Source organism: Apiospora aurea (assembly GCF_038362705.1).
Source record: "Apiospora aurea strain CBS 24483 chromosome Unknown utg000005l_segment0_segment0, whole genome shotgun sequence".
Taxonomy (NCBI): Eukaryota; Fungi; Ascomycota; class Sordariomycetes; order Amphisphaeriales; family Apiosporaceae; genus Apiospora; species Apiospora aurea.
In genome coordinates this window covers 3,297,410-3,320,712 of record NW_027117392.1, presented here as the reverse complement: position 1 = coordinate 3,320,712, position 23,303 = coordinate 3,297,410, and the positions used below count along the sequence as shown (strand labels likewise).

The window sequence follows — 23,303 nt, the reverse complement described above, 5'->3', positions numbered from 1 at the left end:
ACAGCTTCTAATAGACCGCGCCGTTGCTTCTTTCGTTGTCCATACCAACTCCAGCCCTGTTGCTGAGGAACCACTGGAGTAACCCGGCAAGATGGGCGACAACCACGCGCGGGATGTCTCGCAGTACAAGTACTCGGCCATGTCCAACCTGGTCCTCCAGGCGGATCGCCGATTCGTTACGCGTCGTACCGATGAGGCCACCGGTGACCCCGAGTCGCTGGCTGGGCGTCTCCGAATTGGCGACATGGGCGCTAACGTAGGCCGGGGTGCTGCGCCGAAGCCAAAGAAGGGCCCTCAAGTCGAGAGAGGCAGCGCGCAGGAAGGCCAGGACATCCTAGCACGAGAACAGCGCAAAAGGGAAGGCGGAACAGACGAGAGGTGTTGGCATCCTAGGCCAATCCGATCTGCTGGTCGAAGGACTCAGGTACCGACCGCGCACTCCTGCGACAAGGGCGACATTCGAACTCATTCTCAACGTCGTCGCGACGAATCTTGGCGATGTCTCCCACGAGATTGTTCTCAGCGCAGCGGATGCGGTTCTGGAGTACCTGAAGGACGAGGACATGAAGGATTTCGACAAAAAGAAGGAAGTCGACGACCTGTTAGGCGCAACACTTAATCCTAAGCAGTTTAACGAGTTGGTCAATCTGGGCAAAAAGATCACCGACTACGACGCCCAGGACGACGACGAGATGGATACTGGAGCTGGCGCCGGAGACGACGACGCGGACATCGATGATCGACAAGGTGTGGCGGTCGTATTCGACGACGAGGACGAGGACGAGGATGCCGCAATCCTGAATGAAGTCCGCGACGAGTCAACAGATGATGAGGCTGGTCCTGAAGACGACGACGAGGAGTTATCTGGCACCAATGACCGGGCTCTGACCGGCGAAGATGACGAAGGCCGCCTCGTTGATGGAGACGAGATGGTACTTGAGTCTGGCCCATCTGTCGGTAAAGCGAATGAGGAGTCAAAAGGCAAAAACTACATACCTGCACGCGACATCGATGCCTACTGGTTACAGAGAGAGATCGGAAAGCTGTACCCTGATGCGCATATCCAACACGACAAGACTACTCGGGCGCTACATATACTGTCCGGCGAGCCAGATGAGCCAGGTGGAGAAGAGAAGCAACTCCGAGAAATCGAAAATGACCTGATGGAGCTCTTCGATTACGAACATCACGAGGTTGTCCAAAAACTCATCGAGAACCGTGAAAAGGTGGTTTGGCTCACACGCCTTGCTCGAGCTGAAAACGACGAGGAACGGGGAGTGGTCGAGCGTGAGATGGCATCAGAAGGCGCCCGGTGGATTCTGGACGAGCTACGGGGCAAAAAGGCGACCGCAAGCCAGAAGAAGATCGAGATCAAAATGGACATCGACAAAGACTCCTCTCTTGCAGATGCCGCTGCCCCTAAAACCGAACAGGCCGAGGGTGGACTTGTTGGTGGCTTGCAGCCGAAAAAGCTCATCAACTTGGAGAACCTCATATTCGAACAGGGCAATCATCTGATGACCAACCCCAAGGTCCGTCTGCCTGAAGGCTCAACCAAGCGCACTTTCAAGGGCTACGAGGAGATCCATGTGCCCCCGCCGAAGAAGAGAAACGACCCCAACGACCAGCTCATCCCTGTCACCGATATGCCTGAATGGTCGCGGGTCCCTTTCAGCTCGTCTGGCGCGAAGTCTCTCAACCGGATCCAATCCAAATGCTATCCTTCCGCATTCCAAGATGACGGCAACATGCTTATCTGTGCTCCAACCGGTAGTGGAAAGACCAACGTTGCCATGCTAACAATCCTACGGGAGGTCGGAAAACATCGCGACCCGGAAACGGGCGAAATCGACTTGGATTCCTTCAAAATTGTTTACATTGCCCCCTGAAGGCTCTGGTCCAGGAACAAGTAGGCAATTTTGGAAAGAGACTGGCTGACTACGGCATCACAGTTGCCGAGCTGACGGGAGACCGCCAGCTCACGAAGCAGCAAATTGCCGAGACACAAATCATTGTCACCACCCCGGAGAAATGGGATGTAATCACGAGAAAAGCAACTGATCTGAGTTACACCAACCTTGTGCGCCTTATAATCATCGACGAGATTCATCTTCTGCATGACGATCGTGGTCCGGTCCTGGAGAGCATCGTCAGCAGGACGATAAGGAAGACGGAACAAACTGGTGATCCTGTCCGCATTGTCGGTCTTTCTGCAACGCTGCCCAACTATCGAGATGTTGCTAGCTTCCTGCGAGTCGATGTCAAGAAGGACCTGTTTCATTTTGATGGCTCATATCGACCGTGCCCCTTGAGGCAAGAATTCATTGGTGTCACAGACAGGAAAGCCATCAAGCAGCTTAAAACGATGAACGATATCACATACAACAAGGTCATTGAGCATGTGGGAACTCACAAGAACCAGATGCTTATTTTTGTCCACTCCCGAAAGGAGACTGCGAAGACGGCACGCTATGTCCGCGACAAGGCCCTTGAGATGGAGACCATTAATCAGATTATGAAACATGATTCTGGTTCCCGGGAGGTCGTCAAGGATATTGCCGAGAACGCCACCGACAAGGACGTGCAGGACCTGCTGCCATACGGATTCGGCATCCATCACGCAGGTATGAGCCGTGCAGACCGACAAGATGTCGAGGTTCTGTTCGAAAAGGGCTTTATTCAAGTGCTCGTTTGTACGGCCACTCTTGCCTGGGGTGTAAACCTGCCGGCCCATACCGTCATCATCAAAGGCACGCAAGTATACTCCCCGGAGAAAGGTAGCTGGGTAGAGTTGAGCCCCCAGGATGTCTTGCAGATGCTTGGACGTGCCGGACGACCTCAGTACGATACGTATGGTGAGGGCATCATCATCACATCACAGAATGAGATGCAGTACTACCTGTCGCTGCTGAACCAGCAATTGCCCATTGAAAGTCAGTTCGCAAGCCGGCTTGTCGATAATCTCAATGCAGAAATCGTCCTGGGTAATGTCAGAAGCCGAGATGAAGGTGTCGAGTGGCTTGGCTACACGTACCTGTTTGTCAGAATGCTTCGGTCGCCAGGCTTGTACAGTGTTGGTGCCGATTACGAGGACGACGACGCTCTGGAACAGAAGCGTGTAGACCTGGTGCACTCTGCTGCTGCGGTATTGAAAAAAGCCGGCCTCGTCACCTACGACGAAAAGTCGGGCAAGTTAAAGGGTACCGAGCTCGGCCGGATTGCTTCGCATTACTACATCACCCATGGCTCCATGGATACCTATAATAAGCTTATCCAGCCCTCCATCACAACGATCGAGCTCTTCCGCGTATTTGCGCTGAGTGCCGAGTTCAAGTACATCCCCGTCAGACAAGACGAGAAGCTTGAGCTGGCCAAGCTGCTTGGCAAAGTACCTATACCCGTCAAGGAAAGCATCGAGGAGCCGCATGCAAAGATCAATGTTCTACTCCAGGCGTACATCTCCAGGCTCAAGCTCGACGGCCTTGCGCTCATGGCTGATATGGTATACGTGACACAATCGGCCGGTCGTATCCTGCGCGCAATCTTCGAGATCACTATGCAAAAGGGCTGGGCCAGCGTTTGTAAGACTGCATTGGACCTTTGCAAGATGGCCGAGAAGCGGATGTGGCCTACTATGACACCCCTGCGGCAATTCCCCTTGAAACCTGCCGAACGTGGTATCGTCACCAAGGCTGAAAGAGTCGACGTGCCTTGGAGCAGTTACTTTGACATTGACCCCCCGCGCATGGGACAGCTACTCCAAATGCCGAAGGAGGGTCGCAGAGTGTGTGAACTCGTTTCAAAATTCCCTCGAGTCGAGGTCCAGGCTCAGGCACAGCCCATGACACGCTCTATGCTCCGGGTTGAGCTCAGTATAACACCCAATTTCGAATGGGATGATGCTCTGCATGGTGCGGCCGAGAGCTTCTGGATAATGGTCGAAGACTGCGATGGTGAAGATGTCCTCTTCCATGACCAGTTTATTCTCCGCAAGGATTACGCCGTTGCAGAGTCTAACGAGCACCTGGTTGAGTTCACGGTGCCAATCACCGATCCCATGCCGCCCAACTACTTCATCTCAGTGATCTCGGACAGGTGGATGCATTCTGAGACCCGGCTGCCGATCTCCTTCCAGAAACTGATCCTGCCGGAGAAATTCCCCCTCACACACAGCTGTTGGATCTTCAACCTCTGTCTCCCTCTGCTTTGAAGGCTAAGGACTATGCAGCGATTTACAACGGCTGGGAATACTTCAACAAGATCCAAACGCAAACTTTCAATACCCTCTATACTACAAATGACAACGCTTTCATTGGCGCGCCCACGGGTAGCGGTAAGACTGTGTGTGCTGAGTTTGCCTTGCTGAGGCACTGGGCCAAATCCGAGTATGGACGTGCAGTGTATATTGCACCATTCCAGGAGCAGGTAGATGTTCGTCACGCAGACTGGGAAAAACGCCTTGGCTCTGTACGGGGCGGTAAGGATATTGTCAAGCTCACCGGAGAGACTGCAACAGATCTCAAGCTTCTCGAGAAGGGAGACCTCATCCTTGCGACTCCGACGCAATGGGATGTCTTGTCACGACAATGGCAACGCCGCAAGAACATCATGACCGTAGAGCTGTTCATTGCGGATGAGCTCCACTTGCTGGGAGGTCAGTCCGGCTATATCTACGAGATCATTGTCTCCCGTATGCATTATATTCGCTCTCAGATCGAGGAGATGAGCCTCCGTATCATTGGCCTCAGCGTGTCACTGGCCAATGCCCGAGATATCGGAGAGTGGATTGATGCAAAGAAGAAGGACATCTACAACTTCAGCCCTCATGCTCGACCTCTACCGCTCGAGTTACGCATACAGTCTTACTCGATCCCCCATTTCCCCTCTCTTATGCTTGCCATGGCCAGGCCGGCATATTTGGCTATCACCGAAACATCCCCTGATAAGCCCGCTATGGTCTTCGTTTCCAGTAGGAAGCAGACCAGGTTTACGGCTCGTGATATACTTGCCGCATGCCTGGCCGATGAAAACGAAGACAGGTTCTTGCGAGTGGGCTTGGATCAACTTCGCCCAATCTTAGAGCGTGTCCACGAGGAAGCTCTGGCTGAAGCACTTTCTCACGGTGTTGGCTATTACCACGAAGCCCTCAGCCAGAGCGACAAGAGAATTGTCAAGCATCTCTATAACCAAGGAGCCATCCAAGTCATGGTGGCGTCTCGCGATGTGTGTTGGGAGCTTGATTGCACTGCACACCTCGTCGTTGTTATGGGTACTCAGTACTATGAAGGCCGTGAGCATCGGTACCTTGACTACCCCCTCAGCGAAGTCCTTCAGATGTTTGGCAAGGCCCTCCAACCTGCCGATGGCCGTGTCCGCGGTGTCCTGATGGTACCTGGGACCAAGCGAGAATACTACAAGAAGTTCCTCAACGAGGCTCTGCCAGTCGAGTCGCATCTGCACAACTTCGTTCATGATGCTTTCGTTACGGAAGTTAGCACCAAGATGATTGAGTCTGCTGAAGACGCCATCAACTGGACAACATTCACCTACTTTTACCGGCGATTGCTTGCAAACCCCAGTTACTACAGCTTGACCAGCGCCACCAACGATGGCCTCAACGCGTACCTGTCCGATCTTGTCGTGACAACGCTTAATGAGCTTACCGAGTCGAAGATCATCGACTTTGATGAAGATGATGGATCCGTTGCCCCTCAGAATGCGGCCATGATTGCGGCATACTACAACATCTCGTACATCACGATGCAGACGTTCTTGCTGTCTCTGAGTGCGAAGACCAAGCTCAAGGGCATTCTTGAGATTGTGACCTCGGCGACAGAGTTTGAGTCCATTCAAATCCGGCGCCATGAAGAAAACCTTCTACGTCGCATCTACGACAGAGTGCCTGTCAAGATGGCGGAGCCGGTCTACGACTCGCCCCACTTCAAGGCATTTGTCCTTCTGCAAGCCCATTTCTCTCGCATGCAGTTGCCAATCGACCTGGCGAAGGATCAAGAGATGATCGTCTCCAAAATACTAAGCCTATTGAGTGCCACTGTGGATGTTCTGTCCTCCGACGGCCATCTCAATGCCATGTTCGCCATGGAAATGTCACAAATGAGTGTACAAGCTCTTTGGGACCGAGACAGCGCCCTGAAGCAGATTCCTCACTTCAGTCCGGAGGTCGTCAAGGTGGCGAACGAGTTCGGGTACGTACCAAAAATCTCTTGCAACTGACACGGATGCCGAAGCTAATACTATACGCTGCAGAATCAAGGACATCTTTGACTTCATGGAGGCCATGAACCCCGAGGAGAATCCCGACTACGCCAAGCTGATCCAACGTCTCGGTCTTTCGCAGCCGCAGTTGGCACAAGCAGCAAACTTCACCAATACGAAATATCCCGATATCACTCTCAACTTCGAGGTTCTGGACGAGGACAATATCCGTGCCAACGAGCCGGCATACCTCAATGTGCAGATTGAGCGCGAGGTGGAGGAGGACGAAGAAGTCGACACTGCAGTGCACGCACCCTTCTACCCCACCAAGAAGATGGAAAATTGGTGGCTGGTTGTGGGTGAGGAGAGCTCCAAGACCCTCCTGGCCATCAAGCGTGTGACGATTGGCCAGCAACTCAAGGTCCGCCTCGAGTACACGGTTCCTACGGCTGGCAAGCACGACCTGAAGTTGTTCCTCATGAGCGACAGCTACATTGGTGTCGATCAGGAGCCCACTTTTTCCATCACCGCAGCAGAAGGCATGGATATCGATGAAGACGAGGATGAGGATGAGGACGACGAGGAGTAACTCGGCAGCGCATTTGTGACGCATGTGAAGGTGGGAGCCGATAATCCTTTTGTATGATGAGCTTACTGTACTGAAATAGCTAAGACGAGAATGGCATTTGGAAGAATACTAAGATACCCATGCGTTGGAAAAAAGGGGGAGCCTTGTTGGCTGCTCGATTTCTTGTCTTGGAGCAATTGCGTTGGTGGACGGATGTGATGAAGTGGGCTGGCCACACTACGCTATGCGGATGGAGTCAGCTTGGCGATGGTGCTGGCTGCCTCCCAGGTCCCAGGGGGGGCGGCCCCAAGGCGGTAGGCTGCAGGCAGGTAGGTAACGGGTGCGGACAGCAAAGTGAATAAATTCCAACACTCGCGTACGAAGGCTGGATAGCGTTTGCGGGACGAAGACGGCGCGGGATGCAAGATGGTGAGCGCATTCCAGTGAGGATGGCTGGCGATGCCTGGCATCGTCACGAGAGAGTTGAAGGAGTCGTGAGATGAGCCACGGCAGTGGGACGAATGGGGGTTGAGGGTTGGTGGTGGATTTAGGAGCACTTGTGTCGTCGTGAGAAGGCTTGCAGATGGGGCAGAGACTGTCTGTCGCTCTGGACATGTTGGGGTGTTACCAGATGTGTGTGTATGCTATGCTAGTTATGTGGTGGTATTGGCGGTGGTGTGTGTTGTGGTCTGGTCTGGTCTGGTCTGGTCAGGTCAGGTCTCTCTTGCCTGCCATTGATCCATCTCTCCCGCCACACGTACACAAGACAGACAGACAGACCGACAGACAATCAATCACAAACCCGGCCAGGCTCACTTATTACGCACCGCACCCACTCCCTCACTCCCTCACTCACTCACAGTACAGCACAGCACAGCACAGCACAACACAACAGCTGCCAACGCCGGTTCTCCTCCTCCAAACACACATTCTCTCCCCCTTCTCCCTCCTCTCATGCCTGCCTGCCTCTGTACCCCTACCAACCGACTGCCCATCTAGCACAGACACGACGCAGACGTAGGCGATCCTTTCCCAGTGGCCCACTTAATTTCACTTTCGATTGATGCCAACTAGTAGTCTCCCCGTCTGATTTGGGTAAATTTTACGTCGCCTCTCTCTTGGAACTTTTTTTCCCTCCCCCGGTCACCTCGAGATCCTTCTCTCTTCAATTCCTTGCTCAGTCTATCTATCTCTATCTCTCTGTCTGATCTGAGACCTGGCCCCTCCGACGCTCCTCCATTTCTACGCGTCCAGCCATCAGATTCCATTACGAGGAGCCTGCCAATGTGCACGTATTAGGTTGAGAGTATCTGAATCGCCGCCGAAGCGCGTGTTTTCGTCCTGCTCTTAAGTCGCAGTCCCCTAGGCCGAAAAGTAGAGTACTTGGGTCGGGCCAAATCCACATTACGTCGCGTTTTTTCTGAGCTCTGTTCGTGACGGGGAGCGTGACCCACCTCGCATACAATTACTACTTTACCTAGCACTTTCTACTACTGCTGCTTGTTGCTTCTACTACCTCAACCTCTACCCGCCTCGTCGTATTCGTCGCGACTTTCCTCCCCAACCTTAAAAAAATAAAATAAAACCCCAAAGGCCCGGCGACCCGTCCCCAACCAACCACTACTGCAATCCACCCGCATCCTCTAATTCATACTTATCCGCAATGGCCGACACCGAGAAGTCTGTCGCGGCTCAGCAGCCCGACAAGGTCGAGACCGCGTCCGAGTCAGCGGTGCCTGCTGCTGATGACGTGAAGATGGACGACGCGCCATCCGCCTCCAACGAGGAAGCTGCGGAGAAGACGGCCGCCTCTGAAGGTAAGAAAGATGCTTCACGCCCTGCTCCTTCCTCTTTGTTCAGAAACACGCCCGAGGCGCAAACCCGGTTCATCGCCGATCCCTCCTCCATCTCCATCCATCCTGGTTTAGACATCTCGCTTACAATCGCCTCGCGTTACTTTCAGATACTACAGCTGCCGCAGCCAACGACAAGGCAAACTCCGACGTCGACATGAACGAGGCCGAAGCCACGAAGGAGGCGCCCGAGGCAGGCGAGAAAACGGAGTCGGGCGCGTCCGCTACCAATGACGACTCTACCAAGCCAGTCGGCGAGTCCGCCGAGACGAAGGAAGATTCGGCAAAGGACAAGGAGCAGAAAGCCGAAGCTGTCATCAGCGAGGCTGCTGAAGGTGCTGCCGAGGGTGCTGCCATTGAAGCCAATGGTGCCACCCCATCCAGCTCCAAGCAAGCGGCGCGCCGCAAGTCAACAGGCACCCCTGCTGCCAAAAAGCTGAACAAGAAAGCCAGCAAGGCCCGCATGCTCCATTTGGACTGCGTGCCCGGTGACCACTTCTTTGCGAGACTGAAGGGTTTCCCCCCGTGGCCTGTCATCATCGCAGACGAGTCGATGCTCCCGCAGACTATGCTATCCACTCGACCTGTCACAGCTGCTCGCCCCGATGGATCCTATCGTGAAGATTTTGCCGATGGAGGCAAGCGCGCTGCCGACCGAACTTACCCGGTTATGTATCTCCACACCAACGAATTGTAAGTATTGACAGCTTGGCCTTAATTCATGGTTCATACTGATAGCCCCCCAGCTCGTGGACAAGAAACACCGATCTCGCGGAACTCGACCCCGAAACTGTTAAGGACTTGATCTCCGCCAAGATGCGAAAGGACCTTCAACAGGCACATATTCTGGCTGCTGAGCAAAACGAGTTGGAGCACTACAAGCAGCTCTTGCTTGACTTCCAAGAGGCCAAGTTGGCCGAGGAGGAGGCAAAGGCCGCTAAGGCACAGGCCAAGAAGGAGAAGACGGAGAAGAAGTCCAGCAAAAAATCCGAAGCTACCGCAGTTGACGAGGACGACGACGTTGAAATGGCGGATGCGGGTGAAGATGACGAAGTCCCCGTCAAGAAGCCCAAGTCTGCAAAGAAGCGCAAGGCGGAGGAAGAAACAGCCGTAAGTGATTTCAACCCAACATTTGGAAGGTGCAACGACTGACAAACTGCAGACCCCTCAGCGCAATGAATCGGTTAAGAAGCCCAAGATCAAGTTGACGACTTCTTCCACTCCCAAGGCGGCTGCCAACGGTGCACAATCGCCCAAGAATGGCAAAGAGTCAACCACTAAAGCCAGCAAGCCGAAATCAAAAGCTGCGAAGAAGGATGCAGAGGAGAAGCCCGCAGCTCCCAAGGAGCCCGAACTGACCCCCGAGGAGCGTCATGTGCGCAAAGAGGTACGTTGCCCAGTCATTCACCCCACCCTGATTGTAGTGCTTGTCAATCGGCAAAACTAACTGGGATCGCCGCGTAAAGAAAGAAATCCTTTTCCTACGACATCGACTGCAAAAGGGCCTGCTCAACCGCGAGTCGGAGCCCAAGGAGGACGAGATGAAGTCCATGTCGGAATTCCTGACCAAGCTGGAGACGTTCCCCGACCTGGAAGTCAGCATCATCCGCGCGACGAAGATCAACAAGGTGCTCAAGGCCATTCTGAAGCTAGAGGGCATTCCCAAGGAAGCCGACTTCCAATTCAAGCCGCGGTCGAAGAGCTTGTTGGACAAGTGGACTGAGATCCTTGCCAACGACACAGGAGCCGCGCCTGCAGCCGGTGTAAACGGGAACTCGACCAAAGAGCCGGCAAATGGCGTCAAGAAGGAGGCCTCAGCCGAGGCTCCGAAGGAAGAGGGCAAGGAAGATGGCAAGGACAGCGACAAGGAGGTCGAGACCAAGGCTGGAGTTGATGCCGAGGACAAGCCCAGCACAGAGGTAAGGACTTATCCGGGTCGCTCATGTTGCTCTTAGAAAGCGACGGTGCTAACTCATATACGTAGGAGACTACTGCTGCTACTGAGGCCGCTGCGGTCGAGCCAGTGGCGTAGAGGGCGTTTCGTTTCGCCCTCGCAGCGGGGACGACAGCAGACACTGGCGGAGCCATCTGAGCTGTAGACAGATCAGGATGTGCTACGAGGTCGCCCTGGGGGGCGAAGTTAGAGGGCCAAGAAAATGGACATTGTCGGGGCCATTGGCGACTCGGGTATACCGATGCTTGGGCGCAATGGGTTGTAATTGGTTTGTTTCTATGTAAAATACAGCGTTTTCGGGTTTTCTTCATCTCGAATTTCACATGAAAGTTGGCAGGGTCCTCTCGCGACCTTTCCGTTGCGGGCGGGACAAGGAGAATGGGGAGGAGAAAGGTCTGCGATGGCCCGCGATCTCCTTGGTGCTTGCGTGATAACGACGGGGAAGAGAGAGAGAGAGACTCGAGATGCTTGGTTGCTTGGGCGTTTTAGGCATGGGACTACAAGTTTGGCAGCTATGCGGCACCATTATTGCAAATAAAAAGTTTCACAGAACGGAGGGTGCGAAGGTATTTCGGAGCTGATGCCATGATTAAGCCCTTTCCCAGAAGAACGTATATACCTACTGAGCCATTTGGAATAAAGTAGAGGCAAAGTCGTGGTGTTGTTGATCTATTTGCTGGGAAATGGGTGCTTTTCCGGGATAGGCTGGTTGATGCTTGTCAAGCAAGCTCTATCTAAAGGCACTGGACCTGTCACAGCACAGCTACAGCCAATGACGAGACGAATACTGCACAGAGGACATGGCAGCTACGCAAGCTGAGTACCTACGCTAAGTACCAAGCGGGTAAGAAAAGGTAGGTATGTACCTCAAGCTGCAAGTACTTAAAGCTTAGGTGGGAAGGTACATAAGCGCGTCATCGCTTCATTGCCTGAGCCTGAGCCTGAGCCTGAGCCTGAGCCTGAGCAGTCACTGGATGAATGAATGAACGAATGAGCCTCATCCAGCGATTCAACTCCATTCACGTTCACATCCCACCCAGGCATAAGGAATAACCCAGGCTACTCTGGTTCGGCCTCAGGATTGAATTACCGCCGAAAAAAACAAACAAAACAAAAACAAGACAAAAATCGGAGAATGCTCTGCGATTCTTGATTTGAAAGCCTATTTATTTATTCCTGTCCCCTCGTCCCCTCTCCCCTCCCCCCTCTCCGCTGGGAACCCCAATCAAATCCGCAACTTCTTCGCCGCACGCATCCTACGCACGCATCCTACCGACCAAACCGGGTGCCAACCAATCCCTACCTCCGCCAGCCACATCCGCCCAGATACGACAATATGTTGCTGCGATTCCGAGGGCCAGATGGCATGAAGCGCATCAACATCGACGGCAACGCCACCTTCGCCGAGCTCGGACAGCAGCTCGTCCAGGAGCTGCCAGACACGGTCCTGCCCGAGTCCATCTCCATGTCCAACTCCCCCACCGGCGACAGGAAACTGCTTGCCGACGTTCAGAAGTTCAAGATCAGCCAGATAGGCCTAAACAATGGCGACCTCATCTTCCTCAACTACAAACACCGATCCGACGTCCCCGCCGGCGGCCAGGCCGACTCCCTCATATCCTCCACCACCAACAGGCTAAATGGCAAGCCTGTCACCACCACCGAGGACCACCCCATCCACCCCTTGCCTCTGAAGTCGCCAACCCTCATCCGCAATCCCTGGGAGGTCGTCAAGCAGTCGCCCTTGGATGACCGGTTAGACAAGAAGGACGGCAAGATCCCGCGCGGCCGCGACCACCGCATGTGCAAACACGGCCCCAAGGGCATGTGTGACTACTGCATGCCGCTGGATCCCTTCAACGCCGACTACCTCAAAGAAAAGAAGATCAAATACATGTCCTTCCACGCCTATCTCCGGAAAATCAACTCGGCCACCAACAAGCCTGAGCTGGGAAGCTCCTTCATCCCGCCACTGAACGAGCCCTTCTTCAGAGTCCAGCGCGACTGTCCCTCGGGCCATCCCCAGTGGCCAGAAGGCATTTGCTCCAAGTGCCAGCCCAGTGCCATCACGCTGCAGCCCCAGCCGTTCCGCATGGTCGATCACGTCGAGTTTGCCTCTTTTGATATCGTCAACAACTTTATTGATGCGTGGCGCAAGACGGGGGCGCAAAGGTTAGGTCTGCTCTATGGTCACTACGAGGAGTACGCCGAGGTTCCTCTGGGTATCAAGGCCGTGGTGGAGGCCATCTATGAGCCGCCCCAAGTCGACGAGTCGGATGGTATCAACTTGAACCCTTTCGAGAACGAGCCTGCCATTACTCAGGTGGCCAAGCTGTGTGGACTGGAACCGGTCGGCTGCATCTTCACCGACCTGGTGGATTCTGGCAGTGGTGATGGATCCGTGCTCTGCAAGAGACATGTTGATTCATTCTTCCTCTCCTCGCTCGAGGTGTGTTATGCAGCGCGTCTGCAGGCACAGCACCCAAAGATTAGTAAGTGGAGTGACACGGGCAGATTCGGCTCCAACTTCGTGACTTGTATTATCTCGGGCGACGAGACCGGCCAGATTGCCATTTCGTCGTACCAGGTCTCCAACGAAGCCGTAGAGATGGTCAGGGCGGATCTCGTCGAACCCTCGGTCGACCCGTCGGTGATGTTGGTACGCGATGAGGAAGAGGATGACGGCTCTACCAGCCGCACCCGCTACATCCCCGAGGTCTTCTATCGCAAAATCAACGAATACGGTGCCAACGTCCAAGAGAATGCCAAGCCGTCCTTCCCTGTCGAGTATCTATTCGTCACATTGACTCACGGTTTCCCCGACAGCTCAAAACCCGCCTTCAACACTTCGTCATTCCCCATCGAGAACCGTGAGGTCATGAGCGAGAGCCAGCAACCGGGGGCAGTAGCCAAGGCTCTTGACATCCGAGGCGGCAGGAAAAACCTGTCACTCTCGGACTTCCATTTCCTTTGCTACATCCGCAATATGGATGTTCTGTCCAAGGTATGTTGTTTACGCCCTTCTGTATTAAGCCTGTATAAACGTGTTTGCATGTTATTAACCCCCTACCCAGGACGAATTGGCTCTCCTCTGCCAGCTAGCCACAACGCACGACCTGTCCAACACCTACAAACTATTCTCGATGCCTGGATGGCAAACTTTGGAGGCCATCGTGGAGTCGACTGGTGAGACATACCCCATGAACAGCAGCGGGACCAAGCGCAAACACTCCACTGGAGGCGATGGCGCAAACTCTGCTGCTGCCCCAGCTGCTACTTCTTCTTCTTCTGCGCAATCTGCAAGAACTTCTTCGGGTGAACCAATCGCTAAGCATTTCGCCAACCTTAGTGTAAACGGTGCGCAGAAAAGCGATAAGAGACGTCGATATTGATACCCCTTTCAAAAATAATGAAAGAAAAATAATCCAAAACGGAAAACTCCTGAAGAGTGGCCGCTCTGCATGGATGGACTGGGGTCTCGATGCAAGGGCGGTATGGCACAGTCATAGCCGGTCTGCCTTTCGGTAGAGTGAGATTATCTGGTATGATTCTATGCCAAACGCATGAGAGCCAGATAGCTGCAGCACACACTTAATCTCGTTGTGTCGGTACAAGGAAAATAGGGGGCACTGCCTTGACCGGAGCCTGGGTCTCTTGCTTTCGGTACGAAGGGACGACACAGAGCCTGGCATCGGTCGTTTCTTCTACCTACCACCGAGTCGCTTGGCGTAAGATAGCATACGATGGCCTCCGATGTGCATGCAATAAAACACTATTAATGACAGAACTATCTCACGTCGAGCTGGATAAATATCACAAATACCTACCGCCTACGCCGATTGGTTTGTACTTGTCTCACAGATAAAATGACTTGACACGTTTAAATTGCATTTTTATTTTCCCCTTCCCATGAGCTGTTCACTAGCAATCGATGAACGTACCGTCCAAACTACTGAAACGTCTTTAGACCAAAGAATAGCATGGCTGCCTAGATCATCTGGCCGGAAAGCCACAGAGGACCATGATCGGAATGACGCACAAGCTTTTCTCTACTTCCAGGAAAGTGAAACCTCCTTCCCCCCGAAGGACGTGATGAATTATCAAACAAACAGATTGGATATGTATTTACAGGGGCTTGCCTCCGATGAAGTCGGACCATCGGCGGACTTCAGAGGGAACACCCTCGTTTCGGGGCAGCTTTTCGCTCATGCATTGCGCGAAGAGCATGGCAGTCTAGTCAATGGTTAGCAGTGCAACATAATCATGATTGATGCGTTCTTAACATACCTGGGGCTCCATGAATAGGGGCACGCCGAAATCAACGGCGTTGCGGCGCATCACATAGTCGACATCGGTGGTCGTCTTGGCCCGCTCCAGGGCCAAGTTGAAGACACCGTGGATGTCGTACTTCTTGAACACCTCGCGGAGGGCACGCTTATCCTTGACGGGGAATTCAATAACCTCGACCTTGTCATGGTTCTTGGTCGTCTTCTCAAGGAACTCCTTGACATCGTCACCAGCAGCATAGAACTTGTAGCCGAGCGGCGACAGGTAGTCGGCAATCTTGGTCAACCAGGGGCGGGAGACCTCACCACCGAACAAGATACCCTCACCGGGTTCGGGGACCCGGAAGTTCATGGAGGATTGCATAGACGTCCAGTAAGCCTCCACAAGGTCCTTTCCGAAGCAAGCCATCTCACCAGTGCTGGCCATTTCCACGCCCAAAAAGGGATCGGCACCAGCCAGACGAGTCCAGGAGAACTGAGGGACCTTGGTGGCAAGGTAGTCGCGCTTGACAGCCATGAGATCAACAGGCTCAGGGACATCCTTGCCAACGAGAGCCTTGGCAGCAACGTCGATGAAGTTGGTTCCAAGAACCTTGCTGACGAAGGGGAAGGATCGAGAAGCACGCAGGTTGCACTCAATAACCTTGAGCAGCGGCTCGCCACCCTCGGGGTTCTCGGCCTTGATGATCTGCATGTTGAAAGGACCGGTAATGTTCCAGGCCTTGGCCACCTTGTGGGCAATATCCTTGAGACGCTGCATGGTCCTGTCGTCCTGGTTGGTAGGGGGCAAGACCAGAGTCGCGTCACCTGAGTGGACGCCAGCTTGTTCGACGTGTTCACTAATGGCGTGAACAAGAAGCTCGCCCTTGGAGGCGACACCATCGACATCAATCTCTTGGGCACCCTCGATGAACTTGGTGATGACGACGGGGTGGTCAGGAGAGACGTTGCTTGCGGCCTCAAGCTTCTCCTTGAGATCCTCCTGGCTTCGGATGACCGTCATGGCAGCTCCGGACAGGACGTAGCTAGGGCGGACAAGCACGGGGTATCCGACCTGTTCGGCGAATTTCTCAGCTTCAGCAACTGAAGTAAGTTCCTTCCAATCGGGCTGATCGACACCAATGCTGTCGAGGATTTCAGAGAACTTTTGACGATCCTCAGCCTTGTCAATATCCTTGGGGTCAGTACCCAGAACATTGGCCTTGCCAGTCTCCTGGAGGCGGAGGGCGATGTTCTGGGGAAGCTGACCACCAACAGACACCACCACACCCGAAGCGGTCTCGAGCTCGTAGATATCCATCACACGCTCGTAACTCAGCTCTTCGAAGTACAGTCTATCGGCTACCTCTGTATCTGTGGAGAAGGTCTCTGGGTTGTAGTTCACCACGACAGTCTTCTTGCCCATGTCACGCAGGGCCTGGATTGCCATCACGGAGCACCAATCGAACTCCACGGAACTTCCGATTCTATACACGCCGCTTCCCAAGACAATGGTACCCTGGTCTTTGAAATCGATGTCGTGGGAGCTTGCATTGTATGTAGTGTAGAGATAGTTGGTGTTGGCAGGGAACTCGGCAGCCAGTGTGTCGATCCTCTTAACCCAAGGTCGGATACCCATACCCAAGCGGTGGGCGCGGACGGCGTCTTCATTGCTCTTGACGGCTTTGGCGATCTGCTTGTCGGAGAATCCCAGCTTCTTGGCCTTCATGACCAAGTCCTTCTTGAGATTCTCCAGGCTGCCCGCTTTTTCCATCTCGCGAGTGCAATCGACCAGGTTCTGGAGCTTGTACAGGAACCACTTGTCGATCTTGCTCAGTTCGTGAACACGCTCAACAGTGTAACCCTCGTGCAACATAGCTTGACCGACTGCCAACCATCGACGGTCAGTTGGGTTGGCGAGTTCGAAATCGAGATCATCGAACTTGGCACCCTGGAAACCAACGAACCCAGGATCAACTTGTCGAATGGCCTTCTGGAAGGACTCCTCGAATGTACGACCGATAGCCATGACTTCACCGACAGACTTCATCGCGCTGCCGATGTCTCGCTTCACGTGCTGGAACTTGGCCAAATCCCATCGCGGGATTTTGGTGACGATATAGTCAAGCGAAGGCTCGAAGTTGGCTGTGGTGGTCTTGGTGACGGCATTAGGCAATTCTGGGAGACTGTGGCCCAATCCAATCTTGGCGGCAGTGTAGGCCAAGGGGTAGCCCGTAGCCTTGGAAGCGAGCGCAGATGATCGAGACAAACGAGCATTCACCTCGATGACTCGGTAGTCAAGGCCATCGGGCTGCAGGGCATACTGGACATTGCATTCACCAACAACGCCGAGATGACGGACAATCTTGATGGCGGCGGATCGCAGCATATGATACTCTTCATCACTCAGGGTCTGACTGGGCGCAACGACGATCGAGTCGCCGGTATGCGTACCCAGGGGGTCAAAGTTCTCCATGTTGCACACAGTAATGCAGTTGTTGTTGGCATCGCGAACGACCTCATACTCAACTTCCTTCCAGCCCTTGAGCGATTTCTCAACCAGGATCTGGGGTGAAAGGGTGAGAGATCGAGCGGCCATGTTGCGCAGCTCCTCTTCGTTGTTGGCGAAACCGGAACCGAGACCACCCAGCGCATAGGCGGCGCGAACGATGATGGGATAACCAACCTTCTGGGCAGCGTCAAGAGCCTCCTCGATCGTGTGGACGGCAATGGAGTGAGCAATAGGAATGTCAATCTCGTTGAGAGCCTTGGCGAAAAGGTCTCTGTCCTCGCTAAGCTCCAAGGTGTGGACACTGGTGCCCAGGACCTTGACTCCATAGCGCTCAAAGATGCCCATGCGCTGCATCTGCACACCCAGATTCAGCGCGGTTTGGCCACCGAAGGACAAGAAGATGCCATCGGGCCGTTCGCGCTCGATGACATAGGTCACGTATTCGGGGGTGACGGGGAGGTAGTAGACCTCGTCGGAAAGCACGTGAGCGGTCTGGATGGTAGCGATATTGGGGTTGATGAGGACGGAGGCAACTCCGGCCTCCTTCAGGGCCTTCAAGGCTTGGGAGCCTTTGTAGCAATCGCGTCAGCAGCTGAATGCCCTGGAGTATGCTGCAACACGACAGCGTGGCGCATTCTAGGCGGCCTCGAGCTCTCGAAATGCGATCGGGGTCTGGGCTCAAGAGAGATGCGACCTACCTGAATAATCGAACTCTCCGGCCTGGCCAATGGCAAGACCACCACTTCCGATGACCAAGACTTTCTTGACATCGACAATGTCCTTGGGCTTGATGATGCCGCTCTCAATGTAGGCCTTGGAACTGGGGGCCTCCTGGATGGTGGCGGCGCATCGCATGGCCGAACACGACAGGGTGCGCTTCTGAACCAGCTCCGATGTTCGGCTTTGGGCCAGCAACTTGGAATAAGTGGGAGCAGTGACTGTGGTCAATTGCCTTCGGGGAAGAGCCGTGGGCAGTCGGCGGCCGTGTCGAAGCAAAGCCGGCCCCCGGCCAGCCAGCTTGGTCGAGAAGGCCATGGCGGGAGAAGAGGGTGTGGGATAAAAATACAACGACTCTCTCTCTCTCTCTCTGGGAGCTGGTCAGGAGCTTGGGTCACCGAGATGTGCTAGGAGGGACAGGGTCTCGAGCGACCGACTGGAGACGCAATTGCTCCCAATTGAGGTCAAAAGTTAGGGAAGAAGAGAGTTGAGGTGTTGAGGAACGGACAGGAAAAGGGATCCTCTCCTCCTCCGACTATAAATTTAGTGTAGGTATGAGTCGACGGCCGATTTCCCAGCCCTGGACAGGACTGGATAGGACGAGATAGACTTCGATGTGAATTTTGGTGGGGCACGATAACGATAGTGGTTCTTGTCGCGGTGCAAGTAGGTTCGCCAGGGCCCTCCTCCCTCTACGAGTACTACTAGGTCCCAGCGCGGCCAGCATGCCCAGCAGGTGCCCAGCAGGTACCGAGCGAGGCCTGCCAGTTCGCCTAGGATAGGGGAACAGGTACATGTCCAGCATCAGTCACGTCGGGTCCGATTTCAAAAATCTTTCTGGCGCAATGGCGCTAGGTAGCAAACCCCCCCACTGCTAGCAGCAGACAATAGCTGGGCTTGCTGGGGGTAGCTACCCGCAACGCAGTGACCACAACAGAACTGCTGCATCCGAAGTGGGATGGATGGGGGAATCACTCGTGCCATTTCCCCATCATGACTGGTCAGTTGTCATTCCTCCCCAAAGCTCTGCTGCGATTGCGGAGCGCGCAAGGCTGATCGCGCAGCGAGATTTTTTTTTGTTGTTTTTTTTCCCCTTCTCTCTCTGTCTCTGTCTCTGTGCTCTTCCCCTTCCACTTCCACGTCCAAGGTATCCTTCCCGTCCCTGGGTAAAGCGGCTCGAGTAGGTACAACCACTAATTCGCGCACCTGCTAACACTAGAAGTGCATTGATGGTTTTGATCGTTTTTAGATTTCTGCAAGTGACGAATATTTGCTGGCGCCACAAGGTTCCAAGGTTACCTACCTACATGCACCACCATGCAATGCAGCCCAGTACCTCCTGGTTCAAATTGTGCTGCTGTCACTACATACTTCCTGTACCTGGCAGTTTCTGGGGCCACTAGGTCAGGGCTACGAGTTCCCGTGCCTGCTGCAAGATGTCTACATACATAGTCTTACACCTATTTACGAGTATAGTGTCATTAATCTGAATCGTATCGAAGCTAAGAGCTGTATACCCAGATTCAGCGACCCCAGCACTGAAAACAACTACGTAATCCAATCCAGGGTTACATTACATTGGCTAGCTCCCCACAGTCTATCGTGCTGCTGACTCATCAAGTGTCGCCTCTCCGCACCGTCAGTTTATATCCCTTTCTTTATCACCAGCCTAGCCTTTTGAGAGGCACATCATTTACCATAGCCATACAAGGACAAGGGAATTCGGAATCCAATACCATGCCAGATTCGAGTGCCTGGCCGCTAGCCGCTTCAACTCTTGGGACTGGCAACACTGAATTCAAACACAAGAATGAATGATCAACATATCTTGAGAATCAGGACATTGCCAAACTCGGAGTGAAGAGATTTCCACTTGGCCTTGATGTTGCCATGCAGCAAATTGCATATCGAATTCTGGAACCTTTGCCCTCCTATGCCTTAGGTAATGGCCGTGTCCTCGGACTTTCATCGGACCGAGGCTTAGACGTGCCACTTAAGTTGGGCGCCCGTCACGCTTGACACCTCCAAACCACTCCTCCTGTCTGCATGGTGTTGTTGCCTCTCCTCCTAAGATGACTCGGGATGCTGCAGCACCGTAGCCGTTGGCGCTATTGATCCTCGTCAGTATCCCGACTCCATGCGATAGGATCGCTGCAGCCGTCGTGGACATCAGTCGCCATGGCGGCTGGGCCTCAACTCCCGTCTTGGACGTGGGGCCTACCTTCCCCTCGATTTGTCCCGCTCGGTTCATCCCGCCCGTTTTGCATCAGGGCCACTGTCGATTCCGAGCATTCAGGGCAGGATTGTTCAACCCGTTATTGGTCGTGTTCAGACATTCTCATGCCAGCAGCATAGTACAGCTTCACTGCTCCGGAGTGGGTATTTCCATACGCCTTGTTGGCACCGCATTTGCTACCCACTGATGCCGGCTATTTGGGCAATGGCTAGTTCTCTCATTACCACCGCTTATCCAGGAACCGACTATCGCGAGCCTGAGAGAAAACTCTCGCTGGAATCATTAGTCGTTATCCAGGGAGCAACCTCGACGTGTCCTTCGTCCTGGGCAGGACGTTAAAAGGCCCGGCTTGTTGCGATGGGCAACATGACGGCGGCAACGGATGTTTATGAGATGATGATTTGCACGATCCTGTACAATCCACGTTGGCTACTCGGTCTCCCCCATAGCTGCGGCGTGTTGGTGTTTATCTTTCTTTTCATATCACTCGGTATGTCTCTTTGGCCATAACCACCCCCCTTTCTTTTCTTTTCTTTTTTTCCTTTTTTCCGTCGCTTCATCCTCTAACCTGAAGACATAGCTTTGCGATCCCTGATGACACGGTTCGACACATCATTGGACATACAGGCATTGGAGTTTTAGACATTTCCCCGTTTACGACCAGATTCGGGCGTTGCAGGTATACATGGCGGCTGCGTCGTTTATCTCGAGGTTGATTGGATGCGAAAAGCTAGTAAGTATGGGCCAACCCGGTTTCTCGGACGTTTTGTGGGCAGCTCTGACCGTACTAGAAAGCGAACATGTATTACTTCGGCTGTTGTCCTGGGCAAGACGGATTGATAAAAGGCCCCCATGGTTCCTTCGGCAGACTTTGGACGTCTGAAAGGATTTGCATCAGTAGAAACGGCGTTGAGATTCCTTCCTGGGTTCATCGATATGACGATGAAGGATCACGCTTCCTGATGAGTCGATGACTGGAGTTCATTGACATTTTTGTGTTTAGGGCATTGTGGCGGTCGCAGTGCCCGCCGCTATTTGAGTACATGGCATCTTTGCCTTTTTCTTGTGTTTAGGTGGTCAACTCTAGCGGTGCTGGTATGCCCGCTCCAGTTACCACCCGGGCTAGCTGGGCCATTGACGCCAGCTAGCCTGCTAAAGGATTGAGCTGTTCGACACCACGCCTGTGTCTACGCTTGCATAGTCACGGGCCTGGGGCGGTTCAGATGTCGTTTACAGCATATGGAACGAATCATGCCATGACTGCCTACGTTTTCTGTTTCGACCGCCAGTCACCACCAAGCTTGAGTTCTTTCTGAAGGAGATAAGCGCGATAGTAAGGGCCATATGCCGGAGTGGACATGGCCGAACCTCTCTCTCCCCCCGCTCTGTTCACAGCAAGATTGAGGCACGCACGCACATCCACCTGCCGCGGCAGAAGCGACTTTGCTCCGGAGCCAGCGTCTGGGACTCGGCCCAGGAGAACTCTGCCCCTCACTCGCGACAACGGTCTGCCTTCTCTGCGAGTTGGAGAATCTGAAGGAGGTGAGGGACGAAAGCTTGGTGGGTAAAAAGGACATTAGGTTTCCTGGGGCTGGGCTGGTCGCGTCTCCCAGAGTTCGTGGGGGGACCCCCTCGGGTGCTTTTCCCCCAGTCTCAAAGCCCCCGGCTCGATCGAAATGGTCATATCCATCTTTTCAAGATGTCTTGCATTCCTGGGGCTGGGTTTCTTGAAGCCCCAGGATGTTGAGACAGGCGGACATACTCTTAGGACAATGGGGAACTACAGGTTGTGGATCATGTCCAGGCGGGATGCCTTGGGACTCTCGTATCATGCCCAAACTCGGATAGCTCTGAATTCAAACCTGGCCTAGTTCTCAAGTTGTTGGTGTTTCTGTACGCGTCCTGGACTTACGTAAGATGGTGTAACGAACGGTAGATATGTTACAAGGACTGTGAGTATCGTATTGCGTACGGCCATGTTTGCTTGATGGCCATTCAAAGGTCGATATGTATGGATGTCGTCGACCAACGCCCAAGCACTATCTGCCAGCACGCAAGCGCAATACTGACTTTATGTCGAGCAACGGTTAATCTTGTTTGATTTGGTTATGGCACATTAACTTGTGCGAGGATATGAGGAATCGATTCAGCTCATTGGTAGATTCTTGCCTCAAGTAGTATAATCCACTTAAACAGACAGCCTTGAGCCAGAGTTCAGCATGATAGTTGATACCCTCAGTGAAAAGTGCCAAACCACCAGGTTCTAGTCATCGTTGATGACCGCGTGCCTTCATCTCATTGTAGTGGAAATCTTCCGCAGCTAATGGCAATCTTTAACACCGTCCGATCTCTGTGGCGAGCAACATTCATGGGTTTACTTTGTGCCATCCGTCTTCTACTTGGATGCGTTGTCGTGGCCACGAGTGAAGCTGTTATGGTAGCTTGCGGTCAGCTCAAGATTACGATACAAGGACGATATGTCGGGATAGAGGAGATATAAGTTTGGAGGTGCTTACTTGTGCCACATCTGGCCAAAGAAGCCCGCCTGGGGTTTCTGGTCGTGGAGGCTGTTGCGACGGGCCTGTGATGTGGGGTCGTTGGGGCGCTTGGATGCCAACAGACCTTCAAAGCCGGGTCCAGAGCTCTGCAGTGGGGAAAAAAGGGGGTCAATGTCAGTGCAGTGGCTTCTGGCTAGAGCTGGCTAGAGCTGGCTTGAGCTGGCTTGAGCTGGCTTGAAATAGGAACGACAACGACGTGTTTGGTACGTCATGATGACGGCGACAAGGCCATGTTCGCTACCAAGCCAAACGTATGTGTGCGCCGGTGTAGAGATGGGTAGAGGTGTGTAGGTCTATGTTTGGATTTCCGTCTGTGCGTATAGAGACGGGATATACGGATGGAGGTTGGATTCGTCAAGGTAACACTTACTCGGCGCTTGGAGAAAGCATTGGGCTGCTCGCTTCCTGATGTGGTGCGGTCCAT

General features: G+C 53.6%; 5 protein-coding genes across 5 annotated transcripts; 3 read left to right on the top strand and 2 right to left on the bottom strand.

Moving 5' to 3' along the window:
• Positions 1-91: 91 nt before the first annotated feature.
• PG986_007570 (uncharacterized protein) lies at positions 92-6,805 on the top strand (the record flags this gene model as incomplete). The annotated part of the gene is given in 5 exon segments (XM_066843792.1): positions 92-380; positions 394-1,871; positions 1,892-4,081; positions 4,174-6,206; positions 6,268-6,805. 5 exon segments carry the CDS (start codon positions 92-94, stop codon positions 6,803-6,805), a joined length of 6,528 nt encoding a protein of 2,175 aa, XP_066699904.1.
• A 1,642-nt stretch (positions 6,806-8,447) lies between these two features.
• Positions 8,448-10,669, top strand: PG986_007569 (uncharacterized protein; the record flags this gene model as incomplete). The annotated part of the gene is made up of 6 exons (XM_066843791.1): positions 8,448-8,601; positions 8,757-9,330; positions 9,384-9,747; positions 9,800-10,024; positions 10,104-10,556; positions 10,622-10,669. 6 exons carry the CDS (start codon positions 8,448-8,450, stop codon positions 10,667-10,669), a joined length of 1,818 nt encoding a protein of 605 aa, XP_066699903.1.
• Positions 10,670-11,927: 1,258 nt separating this feature from the next.
• On the top strand, positions 11,928-13,983 carry PG986_007568 (uncharacterized protein; the record flags this gene model as incomplete). Its single annotated transcript, XM_066843790.1, has 2 exons — positions 11,928-13,595; positions 13,666-13,983. The coding sequence occupies 2 exons, from the start codon at positions 11,928-11,930 to the stop codon at positions 13,981-13,983; spliced, it is 1,986 nt and encodes a 661-aa protein (XP_066699902.1).
• Positions 13,984-14,716: 733 nt separating this feature from the next.
• PG986_007567 (carbamoyl-phosphate synthase arginine-specific large chain) lies at positions 14,717-18,403 on the bottom strand (the record flags this gene model as incomplete). The annotated part of the gene is made up of 3 exons (XM_066843789.1): positions 14,717-14,824; positions 14,879-17,937; positions 18,067-18,403. 3 exons carry the CDS (start codon positions 18,401-18,403, stop codon positions 14,717-14,719), a joined length of 3,504 nt encoding a protein of 1,167 aa, XP_066699901.1.
• Positions 18,404-22,716: 4,313 nt separating this feature from the next.
• On the bottom strand, positions 22,717-23,303 carry PG986_007566 (uncharacterized protein; the record flags this gene model as incomplete). Its single annotated transcript, XM_066843788.1, has 3 exons — positions 22,717-22,750; positions 22,838-22,965; positions 23,250-23,303. The coding sequence occupies 3 exons, from the start codon at positions 23,301-23,303 to the stop codon at positions 22,717-22,719; spliced, it is 216 nt and encodes a 71-aa protein (XP_066699900.1).